The sequence below is a fragment of the Lynx rufus genome, unplaced genomic scaffold (genome assembly GCF_022079265.1).
Source record: "Lynx rufus isolate CCGP_SWC_20201006 ecotype Redwood Valley unplaced genomic scaffold, mLynRuf1.p SCAF_4, whole genome shotgun sequence".
NCBI classification, from domain to species: domain Eukaryota; kingdom Metazoa; phylum Chordata; class Mammalia; order Carnivora; family Felidae; genus Lynx; species Lynx rufus.
The window spans coordinates 91,418,447-91,437,484 of NW_025814856.1; the positions used below are offsets into that span (position 1 = coordinate 91,418,447).

Here is a 19,038-nt window from a genome sequence, read left to right on the forward strand (position 1 = left end):
CACGGGAGGCGGGTTTGCAGTACCCGAGGGGAGGCCAGTACCCGCTGCGCGCCAGGGGCAGCCCACGCCCTGAGTCATGACAACCAAAAATGGCTCCAGACGTTGCCACATATTTTCTGGGACCAAAATCACCCTCGTTGGGAATCTCTGGCCTAGACCCGTGGTTTTTAACCTCGGTGGCAAAGTGATAGAGTGAACCGTCAAAGTACAAGTGCAAAAGCCTATTTTCTAAGATTGATATTAACGGATCTCTGGTACGGCTCAGACCTTGATGTGGTTTTTAAGTTCTTAAGATGATTCTGTTCAGTCTAATAGGTGTGATCATCAGTTTAGGAAACAGTGAGTGTGTGCCACGTGCCCCGCATTGCCTTAGGGGATGAGGGTACGGCGGTGGCTGAGACACGCTGTCTTTGGCTTAGAGAGGCTTAGGATCTAGTGAAGATATGGGCACACAACGGCTACTTCTCTAATATGTTGGACTCGGTTTCCTTCCAGTTACATGTACAGGACACTGTACATCACATGTCATGACTGTCATCACAGAGGAAGAGCTGGTAGCCTGATGGCAGCGTTCAAGATAGCACCAGACTCCTGCCAGAACGGCTAAAACTCAAAGGCAGTAGCATCAAGGAAGTGAATCCGATGGCACTCACACACGTAGCAGTTTTACAAAGTCCTGCTTCGATGTACATACACGCACTTGTACGCACACTTCACTGCCACGTACAGACTCACATGCACGAGCCCTTGTACACAGACCCCTCACTGCCCTACGCATACCAATACATACATGCACTTGTGCACGTTCATCACTGTATACATATACACACATATGTATACTTGTACACATATACTTTACTGTGTGTATGTATACATGCCTACATATATACACACACTTCACGACTGTACATATACATACATATATGCACCGTTGCTTCCCCACATATACATACTTCACAGCTGTATACATATCCATACATATAAGCCCATGTACACATACTTCATCACTGTATACATATGCATGTATACTTATACCCATTCATAAACACTTCATTACTATGTACAAATATATATGTGTATATATATATATATATATATATACACACACACTTCACTACTATGTACATAGACATACATATATGTACTTGTACACATACACTTCACCGCTGTATACGTGTGCATACGTCTATACACTCGTACCCACACACACCTGTAAGAGAAATGCTGGGTGTATAGAAACAGCCACAGCACATGTAGGAGATGCTCTCAGTGTCTTGCCCACACCGCTTAGCACTTGCTGGTCTCATATATGCCGCTGACTTCTTAGTATAAGCATCTGTGACTCTGCCAGGGAGCCTTCCCAGTCACGGAAGCATGCCCTGCCTGTGCAGATGAAAAGTGCTGTGAAGCTACCACCCCAGGAACAGCTGCCAACCGATGACAGACAAGAGCCGTCCCACCCAGCTAGAGAATAAGCTGAGGTCTTACGTCTCTACTCCAGTTCTGTGCTGTTTCCCAAAGGACTCCGGTGTGGATGAGATCCCCTGGCACTCACTGATGCACTCTGTGTTAGATTCTTTCCCTACTCCCCCCTCAAACGCCACATCAACTATTTGAACTCACATCTCCTGGAGGGTCTTGGGGTCTGCTCTGGGACAACCCAGTTAAAGACATAGCATTATTTATATAAGCTAAAGACATAATGAAAAGAAGAGGAAAAAAAAAAAGAAATGCCCATCAACAGAAGTGTGGCTAAATAAACATAGCACATCCATATAATATTATGCTTTAATAAAAATGAACCAACTGTAGCTTCTCATAACTACCTGAATGAATCTCGCCAAACTTAATTTTAAGCAAAAAATACTACAAAACAGTATCCACTTTATGATTACATTAGCATGACCTTTAACATCAGGCAAAACTAATTCCTTGTTCTAAAAGGTATGATGGTGGTTACCTTTGGGAAGAACGAATAGCAATGAGGGGACCGGGAATGTTCTATTTCTTAACAGCCACAGTATTACATGTATATCTTCACATTGTGATGATTCAGTTATTTTTGCACTTCTTCTATACAGAGAGTTCAATTAAAAGTTCTAGAAAATCTAGGGGTGCCTGGGTGGCTCAGTCGGTTAAGCGTCCACCTCTTCATCTCAGCTCAGAACTTGATCTCAGGATGTTGAATTCAAGCCCGACATTGGGCTCCGCATTAGACATGAAGCCTACTTTAAAAAAGAAAACTTTTTTTTTTTTTTTTAGAAAATTTAAATGTTCATCTTAGGGTCTGTGAGAAAAGCAGTAGATCATGTAACAGGGAGAGTTGGAGTGGGGGAAAGGAGGGTAGAAAATGACATAGTAATAGCACTAGCTCACGTTAGAGAGATCACTAATGAAGGTTGGGGGCCACCATGAGACTTCGGGCTAAAATCAACAAAACAAGCAGAGGCTGCCCTGAGCGCGATCTCTGAATTGGGAAGGAAAGGGACTAGAATCGCACTAGTTTTCACTCACTGTGCCTCCCCCCCACTCCCCACCCCATTCCTCATTCTTACTCTGAGAATAGCTTGATCCTGGCTGAGCTGTCTTAAGTGCTGAAAACGTCAGCAGTAACATGTTGAATAGAGACAGGGAAACCAGCATAATGTGTAATGAAGCATTAGAAGCATAAGCCATGCTAACTTTTCAAGAGGACTGAAGAGAGTCCTTTTCAAAAGTCTCAACAACCTAAAAAAACAAAAAAGCAAAAAAAAACAAAACAAACAGAAACATGTTCTTTCAGTGGCTTTTCTTGAACACTCACTTTCACTGTATACCATAGGTACTTACTGAGCATTTTTCATCTGAGACTGAGCACCTTAGACTGGTGCTTTGCCCCAGCAGCTAGGTTCTGCTGATAAATATCCATGAGAAATGCATCACCAATTTTATTCCCAGTCAGTAGGTAAATTAATTACTGATAGCCAAGGATTCATTCGTATTCTTTCCTATCTTCCCGGTGTGTGTTTGTAAATGATTGCTTGCTCTAGGCAAGGGATTTTGATTTCTTTACCTCTCGACCTCCAAAAAGGTCTTTCAAGGGCGATGCCATTTTCTGTTTTCTCATGTATGTCTTTATTACAATTCATCAAATTAGCTCACCGAAACCTCAGTGATTTCTTGGCTGTAAAATGTTGTAAAATTGGAGCCATGTTGCTCTTAGTAGCTTTTGCAATCTTCATTAGTATTTATGAATGTGAACCCAGGCCGTGGCAGTAATATTCCCATTACTGAAAGCCTGTTAAGAACCACATTATTGTCTTACCTTAATTGGACTTCTGTCTGAGAGGAAAAAATAAAGAACTGATTTAATTGTCTCCTGCCATTGACCTATGATATTTTTAAGGCATGGGCTTGCCTCATCTCTACCAAATGAGCCCTAGGAGGGCTGGTCACCTTGGTACTAAACTTCTCAAAAAAAAAAAAAAATCCGTTAAAAACTGGGGTCAAAACCAATTGGATAATGAGCTGAAAGGAGAAGTCATTCTCCCAACTTGAGGTCACATTAGGCTCCTTCTGAAAAGTCAGGACCTGGATTTAAGCATCTAGATAGTGAGGGACTTGAAATTAGATTTTAGAGGTTATAAATCTTTCTGAAAAAGAATTCTGCCATCTTCCCAGTTCTTTTTTCCCTCCTTTAGTTTGGGTTCTTTCGTGCTTCGGCAACAACAAATGGATTGACTTTTCCAATTCTAACAACGTCCGTTCCCTGGGTGGGATTCTACTTTAGAAACAGAAAACTCTGGAGAGTTTCCTCACGCCAAAGAACTATACGGCTGATCTCCACAATTCTGATTCACTGGCTTTATTTCCCAGATGAGCCATTGGACTTAGATGCAACTTTAAATGCATCGAGAAGGCAATGAGATCAGTACCCTAGAGCTACCAGCTGCTCTGTCATTGAAGTCGCTCCAGCGACATCTGAGAAAGAGCCCAGTTTACCTACCTGCCGCCTCACTACCCAGGCCAGTCGTGTTTGGAAAAACCTCAGAAAGAGGACTATTCTCCCTTGTGGAATATTTGACAGACGTGGGTCACCTTTTTCTTCTAGATTCTCCTTTTAGTCTTTGAACTGGGATACAGACACAGCAACCCTATATTCCAAACTAACAGACCACTTCCGCTGGCAGTGGATCTTTGTTCAGAATTTATGATGTATTTATTTGAAATACTTTCACATATTGTATGTATTCAAATGATTTAGACCCTAGACCGCACTTTGCTACATACTTAACAAATTTAGTGAAAGGTAAACTGGTATTAAAAAACAAAATTTCACCCAAAGTACTCGTTGTTCACCACCCTCTTATCAAGCACTTGTTATAATACTGACAGAATATCATTTCCATAATTTCCTTTGCAAGCTATTGTACCTGACCTTGCTCAGTTATTCTTTATACTTTTTTTAACTTTATAGTTTCTTTGTTTTTATCAAAATAATACACGTACATAATTTTTACACAAATTCAATAGGCTTATAAGAAAGAACAACTGTCTCTTGCTTTTCCAGCCACATGCATTCTCCACAATCACTCTGACTCTTGTGATAATGTCCTCCCTCTGTCTTTCTGGAACTCCTGTTGATTAAATGTTGAAATTCCACAGAGTATTCTCTAGCTTTCCTGTTATATTCTCTACTCTCATTCTCAGTATTTTTATCAAACTTGGAGAGTTTTCTCAAATATACCTTTCAATTTTTATGAATTTCTACTTCTGCTATTTCACTCCAAAAGCTCATTCTTATTCTCTGAATTTTCCTTTTTAAGACCATGCTGTGCCTAACTGATAGATGCAGCATCTTTTCTTGTCTCTCTCAGCACGTTATTGCTTTAAAGCATTTGCCTCTTGCTCCTTGTGCTGCCTTTATATACTCCAAGTTTCTTTTTCTGGTTGTTTTAGTCTCTCAGGTTAGAAGTTTACTCAAATGTCAATTTATACTTTCCTTTTCATATTATATTTTTAATAGGTAACACATTCCCATGCCTGAAAATGCAAAAAGTACATCAAAGAATTCAGTAAACTTTTCTCTCCCATCTTTGTCAAACATCTGCTCTTTTCTGATTTCTTGTCCATTGATAACCATGTCCTCGCTTATCTCTCCAGAGTTCCTTTATGTACATAAAAGAAAATGAAGAGTCTTCTATTTTTCCATCTACATAAAAGATAGCATATTAAGGGGCACCTGGATGGCTCAGTCGGTTAAGCATCTGACTTCAGCTCGGGTCATGATCTCACGGTTCGTGGGTTCGAGCCCCGCCTCAGGCTCTGTGCCGACAGCTCAGAGCCTGGATCCTGCTTCGGATTTTGGGTCTCCCTCTCTCTCTCTGCCCCTCCCCCATTCACATTTTATCTCTCTCTCTCCCAAAAATAAAACAAAATGTTTTTTAAAAGACAGCATATTAAGTATTACAGTATATGTACCACATTATACCTTGTTGGTTTTTTTTACATCTAATGGTGTGATTTAAAAATTTTTTATATCTCCATACCATGTGGCACATAGAACGATTCCTCATTTCTTTTCATAGTTATATACTGTTCCATTTTTTCATTATTGATCATTTCCAATGTTTTTCTATTATAAACAATTCTGAAATAACACTGTGAAAACATCATTTGACACATATGCAAATGTATATGTAGGATGCATCCCACAACTTGGAGATGCTGGGTCAAAAGTTGCAAGCATTTGTGATTTCGAAAATCTGTGTCCAGGTGCCCTCTATTGGAGGTACACCCATCTATCTACCCACCAGCAGTGCCATGAGGCTTCTCTGGAGACTCATTAACAGAATACGTACACAAATGCGAAATAGTTCTAATGTGTGTATTAGTTTTCTACTACCTTTGTAACAAATTATCACAAATTTAGTCATGTAAAGCAACATAAATTTCTGATCTAACAGTTCTTGAGGTTAGATCCAAAATGCATCTAAAGTAAGTTGTGCTTTCACGTGTTTTGTTAAGTGTATCCTTACTTTTTCATTGTGTGGTGTCATTTAAGTGAAGTGGCCTTTTTCTGATTATAATTTGAATATTTAAGTTATTTATATTTTCTAATACATCTTAGCAAATCTCTTAGTAACTCATTACATCAACAGGAGCAATTGATTATAACTACGTGCCCAGTCCCCAAACGTGATCATCAGGAGAAATAAGCACTTGAGATATTAGTCCCCTAGAATGACAAGATTCATGAATACATTTTACTTGTGTCTGGAATAGCATATTCTTACATTTTAATTTTTAAATCTTTTCATTATGAAATGCAAACCCACACAAAGAATATGCTGAACCCAATTCAATTTATGAAGCACAACAATAAAATAATCATTCATGAAAAACACTTCGTCTGAACAAGAAGCAGAAGATAACAAATTGCTAACCACATCACGGCTCTTCCCTGTCCCATCCTTCTACGTATCTCCTCCTCAGCCAATGCGCATTATCCTGATTGTGTCTTTATCATTCATTTGCTTTTTCTTAAGAGTTTATCACTCCTATATGTATCCCCAAATGGTATGTTCAGTTCTGTTCACCTCAGAAGTTCATAAAAGTAGAATCATATAGTCTTGTCCCACGATATTGTTTCTAAAACACATCCATCTTCTTTCTCAGAGCTGTTGTTACTTTTATGGCACAACAGAATATTGTGAATAATACACAAAATTTCCTTTTGGTGCTGTTGGAAATTGGAGTTGTTTCTACTTGTGTTTCCCTTGTAAACAGTACCAGTAACATTCATCTGCGTGGTTTTGGATCATATGTGCAAGAATTTCTCTAGGTTACATGTGCAAGAGTGTGATTTCTGGGTAATAGATATGCAAATATTTAACTTTACTACCAAACTTTATGCTCCACATTTCTGTGTGTGGTTTCCTTTTGCTCTATGTATTTTGATGCCAGCTCTTTATGGAATGAAAGTTTATGTGGCTTTTATGAAATGCATCATATAGTAAATATTTGGGGGTCATACAATCTCTAGTTCATCTATTCGTCTCTACTGTTGTAGTGGGAAAGCAGCCATAGGTAATATGTTAACAAATGAGCATGGTTGTGTTCTCATAAAACTTTATTTATAAAATAGGTAACAGGCAGAATTTAGCCCATGGGTTATAGTTTGCCAACTCATGCTCTACAAATACTTCAGTATAGATATTTCATTTTTAAATAATTTTAATAGCAAAATATTTTAGCAAAAAAGAAACACAGATAAAACAAATATGACAAAATATTAACAACTAGTTAACTCTAGGTGGTCCCAGTAGTGTGGTTTTTAATATATTTGCAATATTTCTGTAGGTTTGAAATCTTTCAGAATAGAAAGGTAGGGAGGAAAGAGCTGCTGAAAGCCTAAATAGATTCTGCCCCTCTGCTTTCAAACAGCCTCGTGATAAATAACAGCAACAGTCCGTAAAAGTAAGAGCTAAAATACTTATTTATGATCTTTTAAAAATGTATTAATGGTCAACATTTTCAAACAATTAAGAAAAAACATGGGAATGGAAATGTTATTACTCCAGCTCAGGAGTAGGGAGCAATATCAGAATTCTTACGTTAACATTAAACTCAGTTTGTTTATTCTATGCTTACAAATCTTCAAAAATTTTAGAGACTCCTTTCATATGTTACCAATAAGTAAAATCTTGAATATTTTAACACGTTTTACATCAAAGGCAAGAACCTCAGATGTGTTATTAGTTCTGTTAACCTCAGCTAGGCAACAGTCTGCCCCAATATTCAGTTGATGCTATTGGCTCCTTTCCAGAAAAGATTTGTAAGAGGAATGCTTTACATCTTTGGTTTTTATCCTGTTAGCTCACAGGCCAACAGTCTTATTAATAACCCTTTCCAACTCAGAACACACCAAATCATCAGTTTTATCATCTATCAAATATGTCACTTTTAAGAAATTTAAAGATATTTGTGAAAATAATGAAGAATTTTAAATAAGAATATTAAACATATTCATTTTACAAACTTTTCCAGATTTGCAATCTAACAACAACTGAACATTGGTGGAGACTGACTGCATAGGCAAAAGTAAAAAAGTTAGTAACACATCTGAGGTTGTTATATTTGATGTAAAATGTGTTAAAATATTCAACATTTTACTTATTTGTAACATGTGAATGGATTCCCTAAAAATTTAGGGAATTTTTATAAGCAGAGACTAAACATGGTTCGTTTTATGTAACATAAGAATTCTAATATTGACTCCTACTCCTAAAAATATAAAAATATAAAAAAAATAAGCCTTTCAACTCCTATTTTCACTTGTCCCAACAGATATTAAAGCACAGTCTACAGCTGTATCAATGCGAAAACAGTGTACCATTGTGGAAAGAGATCAAGGAAAAAACAAATAATGGAGTTGATTATCATACAATTTCGTATCTGGCGAGTGCTAAAAATCAGAGGAAAATAATCAATTTATTCTATATTTTTATATTACTTTGTTTATAATTTTAATTTACTATTTTCAGATTAAGGAGTGGAGTCAGAAAGGTTAATTTGGCTAAAGACATACAACTACTAAAAGAGATGAGAATCACACATAAACCTTCAAAATCCCAGATGTGCCCTCATCTGTCACATCATTCTGCCTCACTGTAAGCTTGAAGCCGCTCCACGAGAGTACAGACACACACAGCCATGTGCGATGGGTTTGTGGAATGTGCCAGAAAACTAGGGAAAGGTTAGTAAAGTTGAACTGCAGGTGAGAGGACAAAATCATTAAGAGAAAAAAAATCATAAATGAGGAATACATTTGACATATTGGACTATGCTCGCTAACAGATTTTATATGTGATCTGGAAAATTACTGGAAACCCCCCAACCCAGGCCCCCAGGGGCCCCTGTGAGCCCTAAGCAGGAGAAGATTTCTTGGTAAATTGTAGCGTTTTCTTTCACCAAGGACCCAAGTGACTCAATGAGGGACTCTTCTTCATCAGACATCTCACCCAATAAGGGTAAGGTGTTCCCATTGGCTGGAACAACATGAGCCCCAGAGAAGGTGGAGTGTAGTTCAGGGAGAAGGCTACAAAGACCGAACGACACCTGCGGAGCAAGTCTGCAGTGCCCGCTAAATTCCATTTTCTCCTTCCGCAGCAGGGCTGTAGTGAGCTCATTAGCTAAACTGTATTTCTCGGCCCCTCTTGACACGGGGTGTGGCCCTAGAACTAATTTCTAATGAATGAAGCGTAAATGGAAATTTGTGCCACTCCCAGGTTTACACCTTTAAGAAGCAAGTCGGGGCGCCTGGGTGACTCAGTCAGGTAAGTGTCGGACTCTTGATTTCGGCTCAGGTCATGATCTCATGGTTGGTGAGTTCAAGCCCCCAGTTGGACTCTGCACTGACTGCAGAGCCTGCTTGGGATTCTCTCTCTCTCCTCCCCTCTCTGCCCCTCCCCTGCTTGTATGCTCCCTCTCTCTCTCCCCGCCCCCTCTCTCAAAGATAAATATTAAAAAGAAAAAGCAGGTATACCTACTTCACATTCTCTCCTTCCACCGGATGGATACTGATGAGGAGGAGACCCAGCAAATTGGCACAGCCTCAAGGTGCAAGTTAACCTGGGTTTCCAACTCACCGTGTGGAGGAGAGACACCCACCAACCAACACCTTAGATGGTCTCATGAGAGAGAAGTAAACTTCCATTGTGTTTGAGCCATTGAACGATTTTGGGTCTGTTTACCAACACAGACAAGCCTATCCTAACTAGTGGAGTTTGTCCATCAGTAGATATCAGCAATATTCTTCTACATCCAATGAAATAAAGGGCGGCAGTGTGAAATAGTAGGCACGCAGGAGACCAAAGCAGGTGGCATAAAAATGGCCGATCGGAGTGGCAGGAGACCTTGGCAAGAGAAACATGATGAACAAGTAGCCAGAAGAGAGGAAACATAGATACTCAGAGATCTGCTGTTCTTGAATACTCGCAGAAAGCTGTAAGAAAGAGGTTTGAGGGCAGGTCATTTGGCCGAGGGTTACTAACACCATACAGTTTGGAACAAACTTGAAAGCATTGTCACCTAGCTTCTGGATACTGCTGGTGTCTTTAAGGCATCCAGGCCATATGTTTACATGAATGAAAGCATACTATATATAGCATGAATATGCCTCAAAACATGAAAACATTAGGGTTAAAGGATTATGGGTGGGTTTCCATTTTTTTTTCCTTCTGAATCATATGAACTTTTTTAAAGCATACCGTACGCAGCCACCATGGAAAACATTATAGAGGTTCCTCAAAAAATTACAACTAGAAACACCATATGATCTAGTAATTCCACTATTTGGTCATTTGCCCAAAGAAAAACAAAAACACTAATTCGAAAAGATATATGAACCCCTATGTTTACTGCAGCATTATTTACAGTAGCCAAGATATGGAAGCAACCCAAGTGTCCCTTGATATATGAATGCATAAGGAAGATGTGGCATTTATATATATTCAATGGAATATTACTCAGCTATTTACAAAATGAGATTTTGCCATTTGTGACAACATGGATGGACCACGAAGGTATTCTGTGAGGTGAAATAAGTCAGAGAAACACAAATACCATATGATTTCACTTGTATGTGGAATCTTAAAAACAAAACAAACAAACAAACAAAAACCAGACTCTTAAATACAGAGAACCAGTGGTTGCAGAGGGGAGATGCGTGAGGGATGAGGATTAAAGGTACAAAATGGGATTAAGAGGTACAAACTTCCAGTTACAAAGTGAATAATTCATGGAGACACAAAGTAGAGCATAGGGAATAGAGTCAATAACATTGTAATAACATTGTATGATGACAGCTGGTGACTACACTTCTAGTAGTGAGCGCTAAGTAATGTACAGGTTGTCGAATCGTTATATTCGTTATAACGTTATATTCGTTATATATTATGTTCACCTGAAACTAATATAACATTGCATGTCAATTACACTTCAGTTTACAAAAGCGGTTTAAAAAAGAAGCAAACTACACACTTCTGGTGAAAAACTTCACCTTCCTTTTGGAGAAAAATTCTTCCTATTTATTTTATATTTTCATGAAAACATTTCATATTTTGGGGTCTATACACTATCAATAAGCAATAAGGATGAGACACAAAGCTTTGCCCAATTCCTAGTGTGAACTCTTTGAAGAAATGAATATTTACACAGCACAGAGAATATGACTACATGTTTGCCAGCTCCCGTTACATAATAAGCTCCTTTGAAAACAGGCTCTGTATTACGCTCATGATTAATCCTTGGCACTTGGCACACAGGAGGTATGCAGAAATGTTCAGTGGGTGAATTTATGAATGCATGAGTACTCTAGTAGCTTTTAATGTGTAAATTCAATGGTAGTAAGTTATTTCAGCCTCGGAATCCCTATTCCCTGTTATTTCAGTTTTGCTAAGTGTGTAACAGGAAGTAATTGATCACACCTGAGATGCCTCAACGGTGTTCTTTTTTTTCTTTCACTTTATATGTCACAGCTCCATTCAACCCAAATAAAGGTGCCGATAGCATTGTCAAGTTTGACACTTTTGGAGATGGAATGGGACGATACAACGTGTTCAATTTCCAGTACGTGGGTGGCAAGTATTCCTACTTGAAGGTTGGTCACTGGGCAGAAACCTTATCACTAGATGTTGACTCTATCCACTGGTCCCGGAACTCGGTCCCCACTTCCCAGTGCAGTGACCCCTGTGCCCCCAATGAAATGAAGAACATGCAACCAGGGGATGTCTGCTGCTGGATCTGTATCCCCTGTGAGCCCTACGAATACCTGGCTGACGAGTTTACCTGTATGGATTGCGGCCTCGGGCAGTGGCCCACTGCAGACCTGTCTGCCTGCTTTAATCTCCCCGAGGACTACATCAGGTGGGAAGATGCCTGGGCCATTGGTCCAGTGACCATCGCCTGCCTGGGCTTTATGTGTACATGCATAGTTGTGACTGTTTTCATCAAGCACAACAACACACCCTTGGTCAAAGCATCAGGCCGGGAGCTCTGCTACATCTTGTTGTTTGGGGTTGGTCTGTCCTATTGCATGACATTCTTCTTCATTGCCAAGCCATCACCAGTCATCTGTGCTTTGCGTCGACTAGGGCTGGGGACCTCCTTTGCTGTCTGTTACTCAGCCCTGCTGACCAAGACAAACTGCATCGCCCGCATCTTTGATGGGGTAAAGAATGGAGCTCAGAGGCCAAAATTCATCAGCCCGAGTTCTCAGGTTTTCATCTGCCTGGGTCTGATACTGGTGCAAATTGTGGTGGTGTCTGTGTGGCTGATCCTGGAAGCTCCGGGCACCAGGCGCTACACCCTTCCAGAGAAGCGGGAGACAGTCATCTTAAAATGCAATGTCAGAGATTCCAGCATGTTGATCTCACTCACCTACGATGTGGTCCTGGTGATCTTATGCACTGTGTATGCCTTCAAAACTCGGAAGTGCCCAGAAAATTTCAACGAAGCCAAGTTCATTGGTTTTACCATGTATACCACGTGCATCATCTGGCTTGCCTTCCTCCCTATATTTTATGTGACATCAAGTGATTACAGAGTAAGTCTTTGAATGGTTTCTTCTTTTCATTGTTCCTTTATCCTGCCAATATTTTGTTATGTAGGATTTAAAATAGACTTATTTCATCTCAGTAATTAGGTAGGTAATTGTAAATGCCATGATAAACCACCATATTATATATGGAAACTCATTCAATTTGTTTTAAAAGCATTTAATTAGTGAGTACTATGTGCAAAGCATTGTACTAGGCACAGAAAGGAAGATAAATGTAAATGATGTGGTCATTCAAGCAATTTGTAATCTAGTAGGAGGAAGATGCAACACACACACACACACACACACACACACACACACCTCTAAAACTTTTAAGTTTAGAAAGTGATTCACAAGAGGGCAAGAATTAAACCACTAAGAACCTAGTGAGAATAATTCAAATAAGACACAAGAGAACCTGGCTACCACAGATTAATCTGTAAATTAAAATAGACTTGCAACATTAAGCCATTATCAGATCTAAACACTTTCACTCAAGCTTCAAATAAGCATCATTATGTCTCTAAAACAGATTAAAATGTAACGTAAATTTGTTATACATGTTCTACAACTTTAGTTCTTGTACATATGAGATTATGTGTGTATATATATAATATATATATACATAATCCTTGAACTAGTTAAAAATATTACTGCATATATCCAAGTAACCTAATTAAGTCAGTATGCATAAAGTCTTTAGCAATGCAAAGTTCAAATTTTTGGGCATCAATATAATTACCATCTCTTCTGAAAGACAGAGTTCATCATTCTACCATAATTTCTCAAATTATTGAAACCATCAATCAGTTACTTTTGCATTTATATTTCTGATTTTAGTATCTTCCAAGGAGTATAAAATTTTTTTTCACTTGAGGCAATTGGTTTTATTCTCCATATGTCTTAGGTTGACATAGATTAAAGTTTTCCAGGGGCATTTCCTTGTTACACCATAATTTCACAAAGTGCTTCTGTAGACTGTAACAATCCCCAAATCTTCTATTTATCAGCAATTCCTATATTACCAAAATTCTTGAACACTGCAGCTCAAAAAGAAGACACAGCTATTTAAAATGTGGCATCAAGAGACTAGCAAAGCTTAACATAGCTCATCTTTTAAATGATTTACAACGATGTGACTGAAACCATGGGCTAAACTAAAGGAAGAACAAGGAAAATAAAGAACTTAAATTCAATGTTGGTGTAATGGTCAGGCATTCTAAGCCTACCTATAAAATTTTTTGAAAACGTGTCAGTAGAGAAATTATCAGAACTGAACAGCAAAATCAAGGGTGGTATTATATGAGCCATGGGGGAATGTGAACCGTTAGTGAGGGGATTAAAATGGATAACTATAGTTAATGTATTTTAATGCTGCCACTTCTATCTTTTGTCTTTATGTGCACATCCACTTCTATAGATCTGTACGGATTTTTTTAAGTTCTTAGGAAGCATCCTCAGCAGACATGATTTAGGGTACTGGGACTGTGAACCAGTTACAATATTATTTTACCCTGGGTATACGATCTGAACCCATTCATTCTCAAAAAAGCTAATAAGAAAACAGAACAGAAAATACTACAGAGAATAAACAAATAGCATTATAAAAGTTTAATTTTATTGAATGAGTTAGTATTTATTTCTAAAAGACAGAAAAGAAATGACTTCTTTCCTTAACATGATAGCAGTATATAGGAGATCAATTGACTAAGTGAAATTAACTGAAGATACCATAAGCTTCACCACATAGCATGAGGCTAATGGGGCAGAGGTTGTGGAGTGTTTTTTCAGGTCCATGCTAATTAAGGCATCCAAACCTGAGGCTTCACATACCCCTTACAAATAACACCAAGGCAAAATTTACAAAAGAAATGAAAAGGTAGAATGGAGCCTCCAACCCATTGGTTTTCAAATTTGACTGTGCATTGAATCAACTGGGTAGCTTTGAAAAAAACATATTGATACATGGGGCATAGCCACAAGGATTCTGATTTAATTGGCCTGGGCCGTGGCCTGGACATCTGGATATATCAAAGTCCCCCAAGTGACTGATTTGCAGCCAAGACTGAAAACGACTGCTTAAATCAATCATATGCTCTTAGTGTCTCACAGATGTCTTTAGTGTGGCCTTCACTGTTTTTGAAATTTTTTGAAATATTTGTCAAAATTAGAAAATTGAGGAATTTTACAGAAATATCCAGATTCTTGGTTTCTCTTAACAAAGTCAAACACGTGGACCCAAATTCCCGCATGCAACATTGAGCCGGACCTTAGTGTTTATGCCTCTAGACAGAGCACACAGCTACCAATCCCTGAATGCTTCCACTTGGCTCCCTTCACTTGTGCATATGCATGACCCTGTAAGCACATGAATTTGAGACTGTTGTTTTAGGAATTCCAAAAGACTGAGGTGTAAAATTTCCCACAGGGAAACCAGGTGGTTCAGATAGAATGAGCAGCATTAGAGAAGTACCCATCCATTTACAGGCAGCTAGTAGGAATTTGGCCACCAAACAGTCAACAAGGTTTATGACTCAGTACTTTGCCACCTCTTGTGAATTATAAATAAATAAAGCACTTTTCTAGTCTTCAAAAAGCTTATATCCCAGATGGGAAAAAAAAAATCAACAAGCATGAAAGAATTCAAAATCAATACAGAATAGTTTATAATTAAATTGGTGGTACAAGCTCTTAAATGCCTATAGGTTTGAATGAAGAGTTGAATCAGTAAGAATGGTCTTTCCAAGAATTTCAAGAGGTGTGATTTCACACTGTACCTTGGTGGGAAACTGCAGTTACAGTGGTTAGAGAATATAGGGCATGTGGGGAATATTCTTGAGGCAAGACAGGAAATGAACCAAGCAGAAAAAGGTAATATTGGTTTTACTCAAGTAGAAAATGGGTTTGGGGGAGGGGTCTAGAGAGAAACTAATGGCAATTGGCCATGTGGTCAACTTTTAACAGGCAGAGGAATTCATTTAAGTAATGAATTTAAATAATGCATTTAAATAATGAATAAGGGCTTTGAGGAATTGATATTTTAAAATTTTTTATTTTCTTTTGGTTGGTTGTTTGCTCAGGCAAAAAGTGACATGATGAAACATAAGAGGGAAAAAAAGGAACTAACGCTTATTGATCAACTCTGAAACTTACTCTAGATGTTTTGCGTACATGAGTTCACTTATCCTCATTAGCACCCTGAAAGGCAAATGTTATTATCCATTGGAAGGATGAGTAAACAAACTTGGAGGATAATTGACTTCCCAGGTGACACAGTTAAGAAACAGTAGGACAAGGTCTTCAGATGCAAATCAATGCCTTTCATATTACACTACAGACTTCTCTGTTTTTAATATGGAGGATGGGTTTGAAAGAGTGGAGCATAGAACAAGCAAAACTAATTGAAGCTATTACAAGCATCCAAGACCTAGCAGGCAAGAACTTGGGTAAGAATCCAAAAATTCAAAGGATCTTTGATAAATTTCCAGGCCATCTCTTTCTGTATCACAAGATAGTGTAAGGCTCAAACATTAAGCCATCAGGGGGCCAATCTTAGCTTACATGGTATAAATAAAGATTAGGTCATGTTTGGATATAAAGTTATCCATAAAGGAATTAATAGTAATTCCTGAATGTTTTGTTCATTTATGTCTTCCAAAAATATTTGAGGACTTATTATGGACCTTGGAGATACAGCTGTCAACACAGACACATCTCTCTCTTTTATAACTACGGTCTAGTGCAAGTGAGGGAAGGATACAGATGGAGAGTAAATAATGAACAGATGAAAATACAGGGTAACTCATGCTGTGGTTTAAGTGCTGTGATGGGAGGACAAGGGGGTGATGCCAATGCAGTGCTTCTCGAACTTTAGTGTGAATACAGCTCATCTGGGCACCTTGCTAAGATAAAAGATTCTGACCCAGTAAGAAAAGAGGGGGCCCAAGATTCTGGGTTTCTGGCAAGCTCCCAGGTAGTAGAGATGTTGCTACGCAAGGACAGTACTCTGAGTATCAAGAAAATGGATTTTAAGGGGCGTGGTGCAGAGGAAGCACTTTACCCACTGTAGGCAGAGACTTTGGAGGTCACTCTAGAATTCTGACAAGGTTTTAACACTTACAAAGAAATTCTGATTTACCCATGTTGACTCTTTTGAAGATAAAAAAAAATCAAATCTCAAATTCTTTCAAAACTGTTTGCCACTCCTGCTGGTGTCTATTTCATAATACTCCACTAAAGGATGGGAAGGAGCTAGCCATGGGGATTTTACGTGCTAGTAAAAAAAACAGCAAGTATGAACACACCTAGGCCAAAAAAAAAAAAAAACAAAGTCTCAGAAAAGAAAGGTATATACAGCTATAGCTTAATGAGTAGATGGAAGAGAGATTTTATATGCAAGGTGGGCAGGGAAGCTAGATCATGTAGGACTTTATAGGCCATAGCAAACTTTTAGATTTCAGTCTATGTGGAAAAAGAAGCCATTGAAATATTTTAAGCGGAGGAATTTAATGATCTATTTTATGATCTCACATTGTAGTGGGGAAAATTAAGCTGCTGAAGACACTGACTTGAAGACAAAGGCAGAAGAGGGGAGGCCAGTTAGGTGGCTGTCATAGATGTTCCAGTAAGATGGTAGAATATTAGCAATGGAGATGGAAACTTCGAGAACTGTCAAAGGTTTTTACCCATCTTGCCATCTAACAAGTTAAACTGCCACATGTTCAGGGATGCTGGCAAACGACCCAAGACTCCTGATTCGGATACAAAGGACTTTAGTACAGCCATCACTGTAGCCAGAGTGTCAGCATTTATGTAGGTGCCCAAAGGCCCAGTTTTCACTAGACAATGCAAAGTGGGCTAGCTGACCCGTGCATAAGCAGTCTTTGGATCAGTATTTGCCTTAAGACTGAATATGTCATGGTACAGCACTGTTAGCAATCCTATCCCTATTTAAAATGTTGACAGTGTGTTCATCATAGGTTTTCAGCATTCATTTTTATTTTCAAAACATATTGCAATAAAATATGATTTGCCTTAATCACTGAGTTTTTGATGCTCCCTTAAAATTGCATCTCAAGAAGTGCCTTCCTTGCCTCATCATAGTCCAAGCCCTGCCGTCCCCCTAGCAGGTCTGGATAGGATGGTGAGATGGTTGTCTATAACCAACAGAGCATAAAAAATTGAGTTTTTTCCTCTCTCAAGTTTCCCTGCATGCTGGGTCTGGTGTCTGTGTGACTTCAGCCACCCTTGGGGATGGGGAGATTTTGGTCCTATCATAAGTACTGTTCTCTTTAAAGGAGCTAAAATCAGGGTTGGAGAATAAGGGAGGAATCAGCAGGGAGGAAGAGAGTAAGTCCATGCTAGTAAGTAAGGCACATTTGCTTTTAGCTTTAAGCATGCAAGCAGCTACTTTCAGCTCAATCTAACAAAGGTCCAATGTTTCTGAGCCCCCAAACCCTAAAGTGGATGGCAAGATCAGCATTACCGTCACTTTGTTTCAACTTCGGGGACCCCTTGACTGGAAGCCAGAGCCAGATAGCTTTCTGCCTGAGGCACGTGGTTTGTGCAGTTTAACTAACCCAGCCTTGATACACACAGCAGTGACTGGTTTTTAAAGGAGTCCATCTTAATCCACGGCATTTGCTCTCTTGTGATGATAACATCTGTTAGAGTCTTGCCTGGTTTTCATATAATGGCTAGGGGAGTTTTCCCGTGCTATAGCCAATTGCAAGAACTTATCTAGATTTCTTTGCGTCAGTTTCTCATTCTTTAGTACAGCCCCTTTGTCAGCATTTTACACCCAATCCAAGTCAATGAGAGTCCAAATACTAGTCAGTGCCTCATCTATGGTTTTCCAGAGCATTTTTCTGTCTCAGGGAAATCCTGCAGAGAGAACCAAAGCTCCTTTTTTGCCACCAGCTTGTGCTGGAAAAAAAAAAAAAAACAAAACTGAGGGAACTCTGTCCTCTTGGAATGGATCTAAGTTTCTCATGAGAGACTACAGCAAGGGATGAGCCCTGAGAGGGCCCCGCTGTGCCGTTATTCTGTGGCAAGCATTTATGCACCCTGCCCCCTCATCTCCTGGGAGAATCAGCCACAGTGCAGGTGATTCACCTGATGTCTGCCTTCTCTGAAGGTCCCTCCTTTTGTGTTCAATATGCGTTCGTATCTCTGCAACTTTTATGTGAAAACGAGTTGAAGTTTCTGTCCACCCAGGACTTGAACCACATTAGACAGGAAACCCACCCCACTCCCTAGAGGAGTTAGCAACAACTACGGCACTGGTCCAGCAGCTCTATCTGAACCTACTTCCAGTTACTCAGCCTCTAACCCCCACCCCAAATCCCCATCGTTCATTACTGGGGAATAAGGTGGAGCACTGTTTATTGCCCGGTTGGCCATAGAATTTGGTCAGCATGCTTTCTACTGATTCCCATGGACTTCTCTCACATTTTGTT

General features: G+C 39.2%; 1 protein-coding gene across 2 annotated transcripts in view; it reads left to right on the forward strand.

The window, feature by feature from the left end:
- The window catches only part of GRM3 (glutamate metabotropic receptor 3), a 97,524-nt gene that overhangs the window by 60,751 nt on the left and 17,735 nt on the right, over positions 1 to 19,038 (forward strand). For both annotated transcript variants that reach the window (XM_047097606.1, XM_047097605.1), the window contains exon 3: positions 11,520 to 12,586. In XM_047097606.1, coding sequence (XP_046953562.1) covers positions 11,520 to 12,586 — 1,067 coding nt within the window. The remainder of the gene's footprint in view (positions 1 to 11,519; positions 12,587 to 19,038) is intronic.